Source organism: Parus major, chromosome 1A (assembly GCF_001522545.3).
Source record: "Parus major isolate Abel chromosome 1A, Parus_major1.1, whole genome shotgun sequence".
Taxonomy (NCBI): Eukaryota; Metazoa; Chordata; class Aves; order Passeriformes; family Paridae; genus Parus; species Parus major.
The window spans coordinates 47175854-47192830 of record NC_031773.1 but is presented as its reverse complement, the minus strand read 5'-3'; the positions used below and the strand labels follow the sequence as shown (position 1 = coordinate 47192830).

General features: G+C 44.4%; 2 protein-coding genes across 7 annotated transcripts in view; one reads left to right on the top strand and one right to left on the bottom strand.

Moving 5' to 3' along the window:
- Positions 1 to 1774: 1774 nt before the first annotated feature.
- SNU13 (small nuclear ribonucleoprotein 13) lies at positions 1775 to 5243 on the bottom strand. The gene is made up of 3 exons (XM_015628035.3): positions 5154 to 5243; positions 4245 to 4365; positions 1775 to 3669 (listed from the first exon to the last, which is right to left on the bottom strand). The coding sequence occupies exons 1-3, from the start codon at positions 5154 to 5156 to the stop codon at positions 3407 to 3409; spliced, it is 387 nt and encodes a 128-aa protein (XP_015483521.1). The 5' UTR covers positions 5157 to 5243; the 3' UTR covers positions 1775 to 3406.
- MEI1 (meiotic double-stranded break formation protein 1) overlaps positions 5241 to 16977 on the top strand; it is a 38111-nt gene continuing 26374 nt past the window's right edge. For 5 of the 6 annotated variants that reach the window (XR_004497368.1, XR_004497369.1, XR_004497370.1 and 2 more), the window contains exons 1-10: positions 5241 to 5423; positions 5668 to 5791; positions 8153 to 8203; positions 10057 to 10130; positions 10905 to 11010; positions 11554 to 11757; positions 12948 to 13078; positions 13585 to 13699; positions 14491 to 14607; positions 15124 to 15223. Coding sequence is in view for 3 of the 6 variants with exons in the window: in XM_033514195.1 (XP_033370086.1) it covers positions 5319 to 5423; positions 5668 to 5791; positions 8153 to 8203; positions 10057 to 10130; positions 10905 to 11010; positions 11554 to 11757; positions 12948 to 13078; positions 13585 to 13699; positions 14491 to 14607; positions 15124 to 15223 (1127 nt within the window). In the remaining 3 variants the exon portion in view is untranslated. The remainder of the gene's footprint in view (positions 5424 to 5667; positions 5792 to 8152; positions 8204 to 10056; positions 10131 to 10904; positions 11011 to 11553; positions 11758 to 12947; positions 13079 to 13584; positions 13700 to 14490; positions 14608 to 15123; positions 15224 to 16977) is intronic. The other variant, XM_033514194.1, reaches the window with a different exon arrangement.

The window sequence follows — 16977 nt, the reverse complement described above, 5'->3', positions numbered from 1 at the left end:
TGTAGATGGGTCCAGTCTTCTGGGAATCCAGAAGAGAAAGGCTGACTGCACTGTTCTAAGTCTCAGATTCTATCCAGGTAGGAATGCTTGGCTCCTCCCCTGGGTGGAGCATCTCACAATGAGATGATGTAATTTTATCAGTCAGACAGTGACTGACTCAACAGCCCATTAACAGAAGATGTCCTCTGGAGGGAGGATGGGTCATGGAAGAGATAAAGAACACTGCCCCACCTGGTTTTAACAGATGGTAATAGAATATATACTTTTGTTTACATCTTGCATTGCAGCTTAAGACATCTGCAAAGCTGGATTCTGTTGACAGTAGCTAAAGGCAGAACTGAATTCCTTCTGAACTCAGGCCACCCACTGCACATGGACAGAGTTGTGCCTTGCTGGTTTCTTAATAAAGTTACACCTCTTCCTTTGCAACACTGACTATGCCATGTGTGCATCATAAAGACAGCAGAACTCACTTCAGTGTTAGAAAACACAATGATCTGCGTTAATGGCACCACATGAAATCAAGCAGCAGGTTAAGTCCGTCTCCTAACAAAGGGTATAAATATGTATTACTCTCCAAGACAGTCAGTATCAGTACTAGTAATCAAGTTGGGTTCTTTTCCACCATCACCATTACAAATATTACCAGCAGATCTTAAAAGAAGAAAATCATTACTGGGAAGCAGTATCCAATCCCTTGGGCAGAAAGCTGGCACTTAACAAATCTATACACACAGGTCTTCAATTTTTAAATGGTAATAGCAAAAGCTGGTTTAAAAATGGAAGACAAATTGTGTTTCCCGAAAGGGTACAAGCATTTATCCCAATTAAATTCCTGAGATGGCATAGAGCTTTACCACCTCTTTACATGAATATGAGTCAGACTATTGTGCAGGCTTCTGTACTCAAATCTGTGCTTTAAAAATAGAAGAATAGAAAATGATGGAGCGAGACCTTGTTACATACAGTATTTTTACTTTTTTGGTCATAAAGGCTGCAGCTGGGTGTTTTGGGTTTTAGACTTGCATCCCTGGCATGCCCCCCCAACCTGTCTTGCAGTGCAAGATGACTAAAATCAATAGAGAGTTGTTTTTGCTTTAGGAAGTTACTAATCGTTTAGTGAAACTCTAACTGTCTATGGGACACAAACATGGGATACCTCAAGTGTCCCTTTTGGACTGCATGATGTTTTTAGCATCCAGAGATTCCCATGTGTGCCTCACAAACTGTCCTGTGATCAGTCTGTAGTGTGGCATGTGTGGTGGAGCCAGCTGTGACCACGCTTCTGGCACTGTGACTGTCCTAGCTATGCCAGCATGCTGCTTACTTCTACCTCCACAGTTCCTTCAGAGAGCAGCTAGCCTGCATTGAGCTCTGCAGTACTGAAACTACATTACCTGTTACACTTCTAATCAGCCTGGATTAGTTATTTGTAAAGTATTTGCCTAAGCACTCAATTTAAGATTTTTTTGCTCTTGGGCAATGAAGTTACTGTAAATGCTTGTCTTAGCAAGGCTTGAAGAGTGGAATAGTGAGATTACTCTGTCTGTAATTCCATGAATTGAATTCTGCTAAGACCCTTGTTAACATCTCTCTTGGCTTGCTAACCCTCAGGCACACAGTTCCAAGCTTTGTATGATTGTGGCATGTTTATTGTAGGTTGTTAGATCTGCCTTCTGGCTTTTTTTTTTTGTTCTTTTTAATAGCAGGCTATCACACTAAGCAGAAGTTTAAAAGAGATGGCAATGGAATGCTTCAGAGCAGAAAAAGACAGTTTTGCTTGCTCAAGTATACTTTATTTCTGCTCCTTGTGTGCTTTTTCTTACATCAACTGTCTTGGTACAACAAGGAAAATCCTTGGCAAAGCTGTAGTTCTAAGCACAACTAGCTCAACAGTCAGCATCAGTAGAAGGGTGCCTGAGCCCTTCTAAACCTCATACAAATAAAAGGATTCTGAAGTATTTGTATCAAGTTCACCTCAGCAAAGATTACTGGTATCAGCCATTTACAAAAATATACAAACACGATGGCATCAGTCTTTCATGAGCTGACTTCCTCTGCTTGGGATGTACTTAGTAAAGGTATGAAGTTAGTGCCTCTGTGGAAACATTACAGGAAAATTTATTTTCCCTTCTGCTATTGCATTTAACGGAGTTTCCACACCATTTGGCTTTGGCATCCTGCAATAGGAAACAGGTTTGATATTCCAACACAGGGGTTTAAACTTTTCTGATCAGAGCAGAAGTGGATTTTTTTATACAATATGCATTTAACTAAAACTAGGTCCGTAAAACCACCACTAATCCAGACTGCTGTTGGTGCTCCATGCTGCTTTTCCAGGACATGAGGTGGTAACAGCATTCTTTTCTTGAGACACATATTAATTTATCTGAAAAATGACTTGTACTCTGTTTCCTTGGCCATGACTTAAAAGGGTTCATCTTCAGTCAAGTGACTAGAGCGCAGCAGCTAAAAAGCATGGCACTTTTTATATTAACAGCCAGAGTAGGGTAGTCATCAGCCACAACAGGCTGCTCTCTGCCATGTCTTTTGTACTTCCTAGGAAGGCCAACCTCTGTGGTAACAGTCCATGCAAAGAAAACTGAAGGAGTACAAATTACTGCACTGCAATAGCCTTTAGGCAACCTGTGAGCAGTTTAGCTTTACAAGCAGAAACACTCCAGTTAGTTGCAAATACTTCACCAAGGGAATGACAATTCTATTCTATTTAGCTTTGCAACGTTTTTATTTTTTCTTAAAAAGTCAGTATTTAAAAATAATCAAGTTAAGAGAGTTCCCCTTGTGTACTGCCATAAAATTTCTGCTCCCCGTGCATCTGTTACAGAAGTCTCTTGTCTGGTTTCAAGAACAACGGCTGTGCTGTGTGCGCTGATTTTGGCTCCATCTGCTGCTACATGATGGCTGCTGCCTGCCTTATACCTGCCTGTGCTGCTCCATCACTTAGTGACTCCAGCAGCCTGAACACAGGGAACCTTTTCCTCAAAAGCCTAAACCGTTCAGAAACTCAGTTACTCACACCTGCTGAAACTTAGCAGAAATGCTGCAGCACAGAGAAAGCTGACAGGTGGGTTGAGAAAACCCTGAGCAGGCAGACAGGAAGACAAAGGGGGAACTTTTTTTTTCTTTTAAACATAAAACAGGAAACACAGTTGCACAGTCATTTTTCAAGAAGAAATACAATGAGAATGAATATGTTGGAGTGGAATAATAGAAAAGTGGGGAAATAGGAGACAGAAACACTAAGAATTAAGCCATTATTAAACAAAAATGTGGCATTTTGAAATGAAACATTGATATCAAAACTATCATCTCAACTGAAGCTAAACATTAATTTCCCCTAATTTGCACTTTCCTATTTCACACACACACACACCCCCATGGGCACTTAGACCAAAAGTCTTTCTATAGCTTGCTGTACAGACTGGATCTGAGGCTTTAGCTGTGATCCCTCCTTGATGGTGATGGAGCAGGCGATGACAGGCCGGGAAACACCGCATGCCCGGCCCAGGGCTTGCTTGGAGCGCACAAACACGTAAGGTACGTTCTTGTCCTCGCAGAGAAGAGGGAGGTGCAGGATGATCTCCAAGGGCTCTGCATCTGCTGCCATCACAATGAACTCTGCTATCCCTCTGTTCAGTGTTTTGGTGGCTGTAAAAGAAACTGGAGAATCAGTCTAGGTCTTTCTGGAAAGCACATCTAATGTAAAACAACTTCAGGAGATGCTGAAAGCGGCATCAGTGGGAAGAAGATCTAGTGCATGGGAAACGGGTTCTAAGAGATTACTGACTTTGTATCCTGAGGAATTGTGAGTTTTATACAAGTTTGACTAGGTGAAGCCCCAAGCAACTGTGAAGGGAACCACTCTGTGAGCAGGCTGCACTAGAGGCACCTTCAAACCTAAATCTTTTAATGGTTCTGAACTGGCTAGGCATCTGGTAATCCCACTTACCAAAACACCACTTTAATATGCATGATTACAAACCATGCACCAGGAACACAATTTGGAAATCTACCTGAACTGCATATAAACATGGAAAAATTACAGCTTAGTTCTGTCCCTGAATATTGTTAAAACAGCCTTGAAGGAGGAGAAAGGAGACACCTGCAACTGCCAGATCTATATAAAATGAGTGATTCACAGGTACAGAAGACAATCTCTACTCATGGCATCTCACAAAATCCTGTTATGACCTGTAGCACACTGTTCAACATACAAGTCTCACCTTCATTGGCTCCCTTGCGTAGCTGCTTATAGTTGCAGGATTGCTGCACAAGATCCAGCAGTGTTTTTGTGAGCTGTGCATCAGCCAGCGGGTAAGCTTTGGGATTCACTTCTGCCTCACTCTAAAGGAAAAAGCAAAGAATATTACAATAGGAGCAAAAGAGGTTTTGGTCTGATCAACACTGCACAGGCATCATGTCCACCACATATACTGATTTCTGGAGTCGTGTCTATCTGCTCTGCCCATACAGAAGAAATACCATTGCATTTTACTCCTAAAAGAGTAAGGATTCTTCTTGTATCAAAGTAAAGAGGAAAAGTAAGAAAGATATGCTTTACATCAAAGTAAAGAATCTATCTACTCACAATCTACACCCTACAAATCAGCAGCACTGCACTTACGGGGCAGTCTTCAGGCGTTTTATACCACGAAGACTACACAAAATTAAGCACTTCAGTCCAAATTAACAGAGCAAATTAACAGACTAAGAAAAATTTTGAAGAAATCACCAGCAGAGCACGTATCAGGGTTATTTCTGCAAACCTCGCGTAGCTTCTAAACGCCAACATGGTCAGCGGGGTGGCACAGCAGCGAGGTCCCAAGCGGCGTTAGCGCCCGGTGCTGGCAGAAGCGCGGTCTCTCCGGCTCCCGGCACGGCGATAACCCCAGACACCGAGTCCCCCGTTACCGGCTGTCCCCAGGACCGCCAGACCCCCGGGCCTCCTCCCCCGCAACCGGCCGCATCCCCGCCCGCACGGCCTCCACGTGCTGCCCGCCGCGCTGCCGGCAGCCGGCCTGCCTCTACCCCAGGTCCTCCAGAGGAAGAGGGATAGGAAGAGGAGAAGGAAGAATAGGAGAAGAAGATGGAAGAGGAGAAGGAAGAGGAGACTAGGGCCCGACGCCACTCACCATGGCCGCGGCGCGGTCGCTGCTGTGGGCCCGAGCGCGCACTGAGGGAAGAGGCGGGAGCGCTGCTGCGGCCGCCGGAAGGGAGGCGGTGCCGGGGGCGGCCCCGGGGCGGAGCCGCCCTCCCCGCGGCCGGGAGGAGCCGCACGGCAGCCCCGGCAGCGGCCGATGGCGGAGCCGTGCGGCGATCACGGGCCGCGCTGGGCGCTGCCGCTCCGCCCGCCGCTCTGCCTCGCCTGCGCCGTGGAGACCCTGGGCGACGGCAGCGCCTCGGTGGGCAGCGCCTGCCCCGCCGCCCCTTCCCGTGTGCGGCTGGGCCGCGGAGCCCCCCCCAGCGGTCCCTGCCCCGCCGGCCCGCTCTTTCCGGCGCTCAGTTTGGGGCCGGGGCCAGGTGTAGCCCTTGGCCGGTCTTGTCGCCTCGGCACCCGGGCTCTGGTGGCCCTTTTCCCCTCAGGGTGGTGGGAGCGGCGCGGGGCTCGGGCCCAAGGCCTAACGGGCTGCTGTGTTTGATTCGTAGCTGGTGCGCAAGAAGCACGTCCTGTCCCGTCTCCAGGATGCCCTGGCCTGGCAGGCGCTGCCAGTCGTCCAGCTGCTGGCACCAGACGAGAGGGTGTGCATGCATTTGATAGGAACTCTCTTTGGTAAGAGCTCTGCTGAGGCCTGGTGCAGCAGGGAGGAGGCAGGTGCCTTTTGTTGAATACGTATGAAGCTTCCCCACGTTTGAAGCCAAAAAAAAAGAGCAAAAGAATATTAAGGTGCCCACCTCCATTCTTCCACCGTTCTGTTATATGTGTAATTATTCCCTGCAGAAAACTGCTTGTCACTGATTCAGAATAGGTTAATTAATTTTCTCATTCCCCAGGGTGCAGGATTGGCACGCTCATAAAGCTCTTGAAATTTTCCAAAGTATCTTGACTTACCTGTAAAGTCCTTTTGGAGAATAGGGAGCGCCTGACATTTTATTCTTCCCTGAACGCCCTCCGTTCTGGTCTCATGCCTCTGGAGTTACATGAAGATTCATAGCGAAATCAAAGCGTGAACTTTGTGTTGCAAAGGTGTTGCAGGATTTAATATCAAATGTGCAAAACACAAATCTGTGTAGAGGGTTTTTTTACACCATCACTTTACATTTGTGTAAATCTTTGTTGCTGTATAACTAAAACCTACTGCTTTCTGTTGAGTCAGCCTCAGCAAAATAGCGTTCGGCAGGATGTCAGAAAGTGTCTTTCCAGTAAACATCCACCACATCTCTGTGATGTTGAACTTCTCTTACTGGTTTCTGTTTGCATAGCAGGGAGATGTCTTTGGAACATCTAAAATCTTGATGGAGAAGAAATAGTGGTCTACATCAGGGGACAGTAAGGCAGGAAAGGAAAGGTGGAGGTTAGAAATAAGAGTCCCTTTAAAGGGCAAATATACCAGATTCCTTTAATTCCACCATCTCATTTGCACATCATAGATAATTCTTGTTCTTTGGAGAAAAGTAACCTGCAAGACCCTATCCCTGCTTTGACACACTGAATAGTTCAAACAGTTGATTGCACAAAAATTGTGTTGTGCATGTTTTGGAAGCAGCTTTGTTAGAAACAGAACTTTATGCAGTTTTCATTATTTTAATTGCACAGGGTTTTTGTTTTTTAATAGTCGCTGAACACATAATCCTTCAGAGTAGTGGAAAGAGTGGTGATTGTGGGCAATTCAACCCTAAACTGTATGGCCCTAACACAAAATACCCCAGAAGACAGGCATGCTGTACTTGCATTTCTACACTCTTGTCTGCTTTAATAATTTTCTGAGAAGAGAGTTCTCTTTATGACTGGGTGGTTTGAGGACAGCTTTGGGTTTTACTGTACTTGGTGTAATTTTTAGAGCAGTTGGAATCCCAGTCTAAGCCTGGAGCTACAAACAATGGCATGTTCATTTTCAATAGAGCTTGGATGAACCAAGGATCACTTGGTGCAAGAGGAACCCCCCAAAAGTCTGAGCAGTGCTGTAGAGGAAGTATTAATAGTGAATTCAGGAAAATACATTTGGAGAGAGAATATTGGAATAAGCACAGGCAGAAGAGAGACATAGTGTGGAGTGTTATGTATGAGGTGGTATATTTCAGATAAGTATGAATTTCATGCAACTAATATTGTAATGTTCAATAATGCTGTATACAAATCTTTTCTAGAGTTACTAAGGATTGGGCAAATGAGGCAGGAAATAAGTAATTTCTTCATCTGTCATACCATTGCTTTAGTTGATCAAAATTCTGAGACATCATGGAGCCTTCAAAGGGGAGGTAGCTTGATAGGATGTATTGAAGCAAGTGATTCAGTGTGGCAGAAGTGGGGATCTGAACCATATGCCTGATGCTATAGGTTGGAAGGGGCTGGGAGGTAGAATTTTTTGTCTGCTGGGGTGTAGTAGAGTCAGACAGTGGTTTATTTTAATATATCCAATTTTATTGTAAAATTAACTTGTGAAGTGATGCCTTCAGGTTCAGTTTAATGTTGGAATACTTTCTGGATGATTTAAACCTGGTGTTCAGATTTGGTTTCAGGATTTTCAGTACTGTGGAGAGAGAAGACTGTTCATAGTAACTGGTAAGAATGGAGGACACAAAGGACAAAACTCACAGCTGGGCTTTGACTTCTGTCGTTTTGGGGTTGTTTCAGATGTATAATACTGGCTACACACAGTGAGATGTGGTGGTGGCAGCAGTTACCTACTCCCTGACATAGGTGGAGCCATTGACTTCAACTATAAAGCACATAAAAAATTTGCAAGAGAACCGAGCGTCTCATGCCCCTGTGTCATGCTTATGGAGGCACCTTTTGTGATACTCCTGGAGAGTATCCACCCTCATCTGACAAAGTCAGGCTGGTGTCATATGAAGCAGGGAAAACAAAACAGTTCTGAAAAAAAATTCAGCTCTTTTTAACAAGAAGGAATTAACAGCACTGGTGATCAGAAGCAGGAATGAGTTCCGTGACCTACTGTGGTTTATCTTGTAGGGATGTTGCATTCTGTGGAAGACAGCAGTGCCCTGAACCTATTAGTTGAAGGTGAGAGACAAGTGCCACATCTCAATTACTGGCAGTTTGTGAAGGGGAGAATCTGTCTTGTCTGATACCTATAGTGAGATGCTCAGCTTCAACACAGTTTCAGTTTCATCTATAGCCATGCAACAAAAATGAGTGGTCTGCTCCAATACTGGGGGCCAGGGGAGTGTGTGCATGTTTAAATATTTAACATTTCTCTCACAGGTTCTGTGTGTGTCATGAATTTAGTATCAGATGGGTAACAGTGCCTCAACTTTGGCATCTTTGGACCTGACCAAATTGTCAAAGCAAATGGAAATCAATGGGATCTACTGTTTTTTTCCTCAGGAGTAGAGGGTATTTGTGATTTAGCTGTACAGGCTGCAGATTCCTTTTTGTGAGCAGTCCCTCATTTGAAAACTGAAGGAAACATCTGCAGGGCTGACAAAGGAATCTCTGCAGTCCAGCTAACCCTGGGCACCTCTGCTGAGTCTAGAGATATCAGCAGTGCAATGATGCATTTCATGTCCAGCCGTGAAGGGTAAAAGGAGCTATGACAAACTTCTTACAGAGGGATTTTAGTTTTCAGACACTTGCTTAAAATGGGGTTGAAAAATGGAGAAGTCTTTCTATTATGTTACCAGTCTGTTGAGAGATGGATGCTCTCTAACAGAGGAATTTTAAATTAGTGTTGCCTAAGTCTTGAAAGTTTTTTAAGTTTCTGAGAGTTTGGGGCAAGAAAGGGCTATTAAACCATCAATAAAACACTTGTCTCAGACATGCTCCTGCTGAGATGCATAACTCTGTAGCTTAAGCAGGTCTAGTATTGCCTTGGATGTACCAAGAAATTCAAGAAATGGTGAACCCAAAAGTCCCTGGTATTTCTTTTTAGAATACTTTCCTGGGATACGAATCAGAAGTGTAGGTTTTCCAAATGAGTCATGCCATGACAGGAAGCTACATCCAAGACATCCTTATCAAATCCTGCTTAGAAATGTGTGCAGTGTCTCAGTAAAGGGGCTATTGCCAAAATTTTATCTGCTGAACATTCAGGTGCCAGTTCTAAAAGTACTGGAGGAGGAACTTTGCTTGCTGCAGCTGGCTTGCTGGTATATGTGTAGAGGCACAGGCAGCCTGCCAGCATCAGGCAACTCCCTTGTGAATTGGGAAACCCCAGGTGATGTGTTGCCACTGCCTAGCAAACATAATTTCTTGCTCATTCCTCTTATTAGTGCAGAGTTGACAGAATTCTTAAAGTTTCAATGAACCAACAATAACAGCACTTATTTGGGCTGAGGAGGTGAACAGCACCCCTCTGATGCCTGGCACCTTGCTTTCTGGTAAGGTATATGGGATAACTGCAATTGGGAGAAATGGCTGATAGACTTCACTTACTTTAGGGACAGTAGCAGCTGAAGAGGGAGCTCTGAGTGTGAATCTAAGGATCCTCAGCAGTTTCAGTTCCAATATTTTCTCTGGAAGGATGCGTTGTTAAAGGCCAGCTTTCATACAGTAGGAAGCCTGGTCTATTCAATTACCATAATTCTTTATGCTTTTAAGCTAGGCTTTTTCCCCCTTCCTTTCCTGATTCCTTATGCTTACTTGCTGTCCTGAGGCTCAGTTTGTTGCTTGCAGCTCATTTCCATGCATGGTTTGTAGTGCAGCTCAAGCAGGACTCCTGGAATGATGCCTCAGAGTGCTTGAGCTGGGCTATCAGAAGTAATAGTGCTGGGAATGCTGCTGTAACCCTGCTCTCTCAGCACGTCTGTGCTCATTTCATTTCTAAGCTCTTTGCTCACTGGTCCGCTAAAGCCCTGTAGAAGATGGATTGTGAGGGCTCTTGTGTGTGTATTACTGATCCTGTTCTTTCTGCCTAGTTCTGGTGCGGCTTCTTGTGGAGCTGAAGTCAGAACAGTACTTATACTGCATCTTGGATGAAAGTCAGAAGGAGGTCAGTGAATATGAGTTCTCTTCCCCTTCCTTCCAGTCTTTCAGAGGTTGAGGAATGAGTGGCCCTGCAAGACTGAGATGTAGCAGTGGGATCACAGAATCATGGAATGGTTTGGGTTGGAAGTGACCTGAAAAATCGTCTAGTTCCAACCTTCCTGGCATGGGTGGGGACATCTTCCTGTAGACCAGGGTGCTCAAAACCCTATCCAACCTGACCTTGCATGTCCTAATGCCAGTTTCCCAGCTGTGGTGTTGTCAGTGTTAATATCTACTGTGGAGTTTTTATATTCTCATGATGCCTTTAAGCCATAGGGCTTCATGATACTCTTATGAAGCTGTGTGGTTTCCTCAGATACTTCTTTTCCTACTTTACTGTTTCAGTTATGTGAGGAGCTTTCCCAGCCTGTGCCATGGGCTCTTACTCTCTTCATTCCTAAGTTTATGATGGTCCCACAGGGTACAAAAAAAGGGAAGTAGCAAAAGTGGTGAGAAATTAATCTGGTTCATCTGCCCATGTAAGAGGTGGAGGGGAGAAAGAGGAAAAAGAACAACACACAAGCAATTCCTTGAATTCATTTAAAGACATTTTGGAGGCTTAGTGTGGTATTCAGGGTTTTCCGGTGGTTTGTCCTAAGTGGTGAAGAGGACCCATCTTTGGTAAAGATCCTGTTCTGGAAAATTATGCATCACTGGGAACTTGCTGGTTTGGGTGCACTTCTGCCTTTGCACTGTGTCCTCATCAGTGAAACATTTTCCTTTTCTGTCTCCTCTACAGCTGTGCAAAGCAACTACCATGAGAAGCAGCCTGCCCACATTTTCTCTCTTGGGCAAGCTGGCAGATGCCATCCCAGGCTTTGCTGATCTACTGGTGGGAAAGCACAGTGAGTAGTATGTCATGTCCCACTGAAGGCTGGTGTTCACAGCCCCAGTACACACACATGCATGCACTCCCCTGGCCCCCAGACTAGTTCATGAAGGTCACACAAGAAGCCTGTCCAGAAGTCAGAGTGGAATTCAGGCATCCTGGGATACAGGTCAGAATCTTCATAGCAGGCTTGTTATTGTGCTTTTTGACAGGCAAAAGCAGCCTCTGTGAACTGAGGTTGTGGGTCTGCCTCACAGGCAACATACATTTAGGTTTTTTTCCTTGATCCAGTGCCTGGGGGGTCTGGTGAACAAGCTGAACTGTTCGTGGAGGGAGCTGGGGTGATGGATCTTCACATAGAGAGCAGTGAGCTCTGCTAGCTGTTTATTACCTTACCTCTGCTTAGGGGGACAGATGGTGATGAGCACATCACCTAATTGTGGCATTCATTATCCTGCATACACCAGTCTGTCCAGTAGGCTTTTGCAAGTTTTCAAGGGAAATAGGTTAGTGCTTTTAAAATGTCAGTGAATGTTTGCTGTTCCTGTTCCTCATATAGATAATTTAGTGGATCATCTGCTGATGGGCTTGATGTACCCAAACGAAGGTATAAAGGCTGCTGTCTGCTACTTGTATGGCAAGTTGTACTCCTCTCCTGTTGGCACAGAACGGCTCTCAGGACACTTTGAAGAAAGGCTGTGTGGTGTCTTCTTGAATACCTTGGGGTGTGCACAGACAAAGGAGCTGCAGGTTAATTGTTTGGGTAAGGCATTGCTGAGAGAAACTCCAAGGTGCAAGAGAAGGCTTAGAATGAGAAAGAAATCCTTGGCTGGTTTAGATGCTCTAATGTGGATCATTCCATAGAGGATCTTTATGCTGCTAGTCCAAAACTGTCAATCCTTTCTGTTGCTGCATAGCAATGGAGTGGCCCAGCCCTGCTGCTGAGCACCCCAAGGTCCCCATGTTCCCTGATGCCTCACATTTGCCCAGCACTGAGTAATCTTCAGTCTCTTCAGAGTTTGTGCTATGGCTTGAGCATCCCTCAAAGTGTCTGAATGCAAGTACTGTGCACGGGCAGGTGGGTTATGTGGAGCAGTGGGATGGAGTCTAAAAAATACGGTCTTTAGATGTGTGACATCGTGTTAATTAGATAGAGAGCTAATGTGGAACTTTTTTTCAGTTATCCTTCCAACTGCATGTTTCAGCTGTTGCTGGGGAGCAGAATTTCAGCCTTTCTGACATCACTTGTTTGTAAACCATCCAGGGAATTAATTTTCCCAGAAGCAGGCAAGCAGGAACTGGATTGCTCCTCAGCTTATCTACTCAACTACTAGAAATAGATTATGATTCCTTTGAAAGTAGAATTCTGTAGCTCAGATGATACCCCTGTGAATTTTACTGATGTGTACTGATGATTTTCATCAATACCTGTAGCAGTGGTCTATACTGGGATTTTTTTTGAGTGTGGGTATCCTTTAGGTGAGCACAGCTGTTTCTGTAAGAGCCTGTGAAAACAGAAGGGGAAAATAAAGGCCTGTTCTCTAGGAAGTGTTCTAGGGAAAATGTCTTATTGTTGGGGTCACTGGCTGCTTGGAGAAGAATACAAGTCAAGAGCTCTCCCAAGAAACAGTTTAAGGTGTGGTTACTAATAGAAGATAACACAAGTAGAGGGCTCCTGAGATGCACCCGTGTACATACATGACTCTGAGAAGGAACAGAGAGCAGGTCAGAGCATCAAAAAGTATCAGCAACAAGGGGTTGCAAGACATGGGGGTCATGGCAGTATCTGGGAACAAAGTGAGAAATGAGAAGAAGCTCCCTAAACTGGAGGTGAGGCCCTCCAGGACAGGGAAGGAAGCTGTCAACAAGTCTTAGTCTGTAAATACTCATGTGTTAATATAATCCTCACTGTGCTGCTTAGTATGGTGCTCATTCTTGCTCCTCCTTTTACAGGTTTGCTAAAGGAGCTGCTGAAATCTGATCATTTTGTATCTATTCTTATGAATAATTCAAAGACAGAGGAGGAGACTGAGAACCCTGACTTTTTAGAAGGGGAAAATCCACTGCCACTTGTTCTCAAAAAGGTGATTGCCGAAGTGAATTGTTGGTACATGTAAAAAATTTGCTGGCCTGTAATGTACCTTTATCTAAGGCACTGTATATATAAAAAAGCAGAGTGTTATGTTACCAACACCAGCAATAGAGGCTGCACTGAGAAACGGGGATACCTCTGTTGATCACCTTCTTGTTCATTCCTGCATCCTGGAATGGGGAAAATTTTACTCCTGGCCTTAGCTGATTTTACTCACTTATGCTTCAGGTCTAATACAGCACATGCAGCACCAGCATGACTAAGCCTGGGGGCAGAACTGTTCTTACTCATGATCTATTCTGTTGTGGTTCTCATGTGCTTTTTCGAGTCCCTTTGGTTTGGTGTTTTATCTTGCCTTAGCAAGTTTAATCTGTGAAATAAATGCCAAAAGAGAGATCTTAATTTATGTTTTAAGTTTTAAAAAGTAGAACAAACTGTTTGCTACTCATAGCTGCATAGCTGACTTCCTTTCTCCTTTTGATTTTTGCTTCCCAACAGCTCTTGTTGACCAGAGATGAGATGTTACAGGCAGCGAGTTCTCACTGTATGGCTTCAGTGCTGGTTCACTCTCCTAGCAGATATGCTTCTGCTTTTATCCATGCAGATGTCCCAGGTGAAAAAATGCAGTAGCATCTCATTGTTCATTCCCCAGTATCAAAGCTGCTCCTGGCTGTTTGGCTTAGGAATAAGGCTGGCTCCATGAAATCCACTGGTGGCATAATGTGGTGGTCATTTTATACCAGGTGATTTTAGGAGTTGAAGGGGAGAGTATGTTTTCAACTGAAAGTTTAGAAGCAGGTGTCACCAGGCAGAATGGAGTTTCCACAGAGAGAATTTGGCCAAGTCCTTGAGGTCAAGGTCCTTCTTGCAGGAACTTAGATACAAGCCTAAGCAAAACGGGGTTCTGTCTCATTCCACTAAATATTGTAAGTTTGCTCAGATTTTGGTCTAGGATTTAGCTTTAGAATGTGGCTATGTGAGATGGTTTATTATTTCTCTGTAATCCCAAAAGACAGAAATACTTTTATGATACAAATTCTTTGGGAGATGTAAAAGTCATGATGAAAAAAGGTCACTGCATCTGTGGTAAAGCTTGCTTTGTGGCTTTTCATTTGTGCCAAGGGCTAGATCCACAATTCATCTTCTCCTACTGAGTTTGTGCTGGGAAGATGCCTGCCCATGGGTCTCTGCTCTCCAGTCACCTCTTTTTGAAGACTAGCATACCCCAAGCATCTACTTTATTCTCCACTCCTGTCATTTCATAGTACAGCCGTCCTCCCTGTGGCTGTTGCTGTGTTTCCTCATTTCCTCCTCCTTCCTCTGTTCTGTTCTAGGAGCAGCTGTGCCATGCTGTGAGCAGCCTACCTCTTACCAGAGTGACCTTATTTGTGTGTGTGTTTGCAGAGTTTCTCTTCGAGTGTCTCTTGTGCAAAAGTGAATTCCTAATCTGGTCAGTGTACTGCTGCCTGCTCCTCCTGACTGAAGAGCGCCTTTTCTTCTCCAAGTGTCACACCGTCTATGGTGAGTCATCAACCTTTCTGGCAGAGTGACTGCAGTAATTCTTGTGCCTCTAGCTGAATTCCAGTGCTTTACACACAATCACAATTTCCAGTCAGGATGGATAAAGGACCGAAAATAAGTACCTATCAGACATGTTTGTGATGTCCAATGTAGCTTGAATTTATAGTGTCATTGTCGTAATGAGTTTCTGATGAGCATTAATTCATTATAATAACCAGTTACCATGACTGTCACTCTCTGAATTACTGTTAATTTTTTTCTGTGGATATGCCAAGAGTAGATTTGGGAAGAATGGTTAAATTCCTTCTGTTCTTTGGGACTTATCTGCAGTGGTGAAGGTTGAGGCATGTTATGAGGGAGCTGAGTGAACACTCAACAGTTTTGGACAATTGTTTCTGTCAGTAGCTCAGAAAAATAATTGTTCAAATCTTTCTTCCTTTTAAAAATTAATTTTGCTTCCATTCTGGAATCTGGGATATTAAAAGCCTCTCTGTGCCTTCTCTTGAACATGTACAGGCATTGAATCTCTGGTGAGGAGTCTCCAGGGTGTCCTGCTGCTGAACAATGTGGAGTTGCACAAGCAAGGGCTCCTGCTCTTCACTGAAATACTGAAACGGTAAGGGAGTACCCTGTCAGGCTTGCACAGGCAGAGTTTGGTACCCCAAAATGGAGACTGTGTGGGTTTTGCTTATTAAGATTTTCTTCCAAGACTGGATATCTACATACAAGAGTTTGTGTGTTTAAAAGATGGTGCTGAACAATCTCATCTCCTTTGTTCTTGCAAGGAATGGCCTGATGGTTGTTTCTGAACCTCACAGCTTGTCTTGGCTGTGCCTGCATACACCACTATATCTTCCTCTTCTTGCTTCCTTGCCAGTCGAGGAGGTGAAATCTCTTTTCAGCTGTAGACAGAGCAGGAGAGAATGCCAGGAAGGTCCAGGCATATGCGAGCAGGCCAACTTCTGCTAAGTGTGCCTCTATGACAAAACAAAGCATGCAAATTCCATGGCCTCTGGTCTTCTATCATCATCTGAGCTAAATTCAAACTGCAAAAACAAATTCCAGGCTGAAATATTAATGTCTTCTGTCACTTTTTCCCTCTTGTTTTCTGCTATGAAATAATATACACTGGCTTGTTTTTCTTCTGTGCTTCCTGTTCTTGCCTCTATGATCTTGTTCCTATCCTGTCATGCTAGTGACAGAGTCTCGTTTTTGCCACTTAGATCCCCCAGGAGAGCCCTTGAGCAGAATTTTGGAAATGTCATAGTCAATTTTGTAGCAAGTGGCAGGGTAAAAAGGAGAAGAAAAAGCAACAGTGCTAGAACAGTGTGGTGATGCCAGTGTGGGATCTGTCAAAAAGAGAAACCAGAATGTGGGGAACACTAATTACAGCATTTATGCTTGTAAAACAAAGAGAACACTCTGTGCAGTTACTCTAATTTTCTCGCACACCCATTGTGTTTCTCTGAGCTTTGCCTTAGAAATCACGTTTTATTCAAAATTATCTCAGAGTGGGGAAAGGGATCTTGTGCTGGAACGTCTCATCTTGGTTTTAGTTTGCAGCTGGATTCTCTTGTGTAAGTGAGCCACACATTCTGGTGAGGTCCATACTGGATGTACTGCTCCCCTTGGCAGTATGTCAGGAATGTTGGGTAGTTCTCCCTAGAGTGACCCTTGTCTCTCCCAGCATAATCAAAGTGGCAGGTGCAGTGGCAGGTCCAAAGATGAGAGGTTGCAGGAAGCTGCAAGAGTGCTGCCCTTCAGTCTTTCCCCCCAGGCCCCAAAGATATTGCGGTGCGCCATATTGAAAGTGGGTTTGTGCGTCTTGAATGAGTCAGCAATACTCCTCCATCCCTTCCTCCCTGCATGAGTCAGTGAAGACTTTTTTCTTCCTGATGTGTTTTACTTCAGAAGGGTACTGATTAAAGAAAGGAAATACAGAGGATTAATAGAATTACCCAGTGTGAGTAGAAGCAACTTGGAAGTTCAGTGCATCACTTGTGGCTTGGCTCCTGATGCCTGAGTTCCACAAGTCCTTTTCTTTGCCATGCCCACCTCACAGCTTTTTCTCACAGCAGAATGTGAGGTGGCTGCAAAGCTGGGTTTCATCCCACTGAGTGACTAAAAAGAGTGGTTCTTCCTCTGTTCCCTTTTTGCCATGTAACTGGGCTACTAGTGTAATTTCTACTGAAGTTCACTTTGCTTTCCCATTTGTGCATGACAGCATGTGCTCCTGGCTTGCTTCAGTCAGGCACGACTGTGAAAATTGAATAACAGGGAATACTTTTGGCTCCCAAATCTGGCTCCTGTCATGCTGTGCTGCTTTTCTTGCTTCACTTTGGAAGCACCCTCTGGCAGGCTGTTAGTGCC

What these genes read in the sequence shown, in the direction of transcription:
- SNU13 (XM_015628035.3), bottom strand. An exon ending in ACGCAAGGGAGCCAATGAAG is followed by an intron (nt 3,670 to 4,244) that starts GTGAGACTTGTA and finishes TTTCTTTTACAG; the next exon opens with CCACCAAAACACTGAACAGA.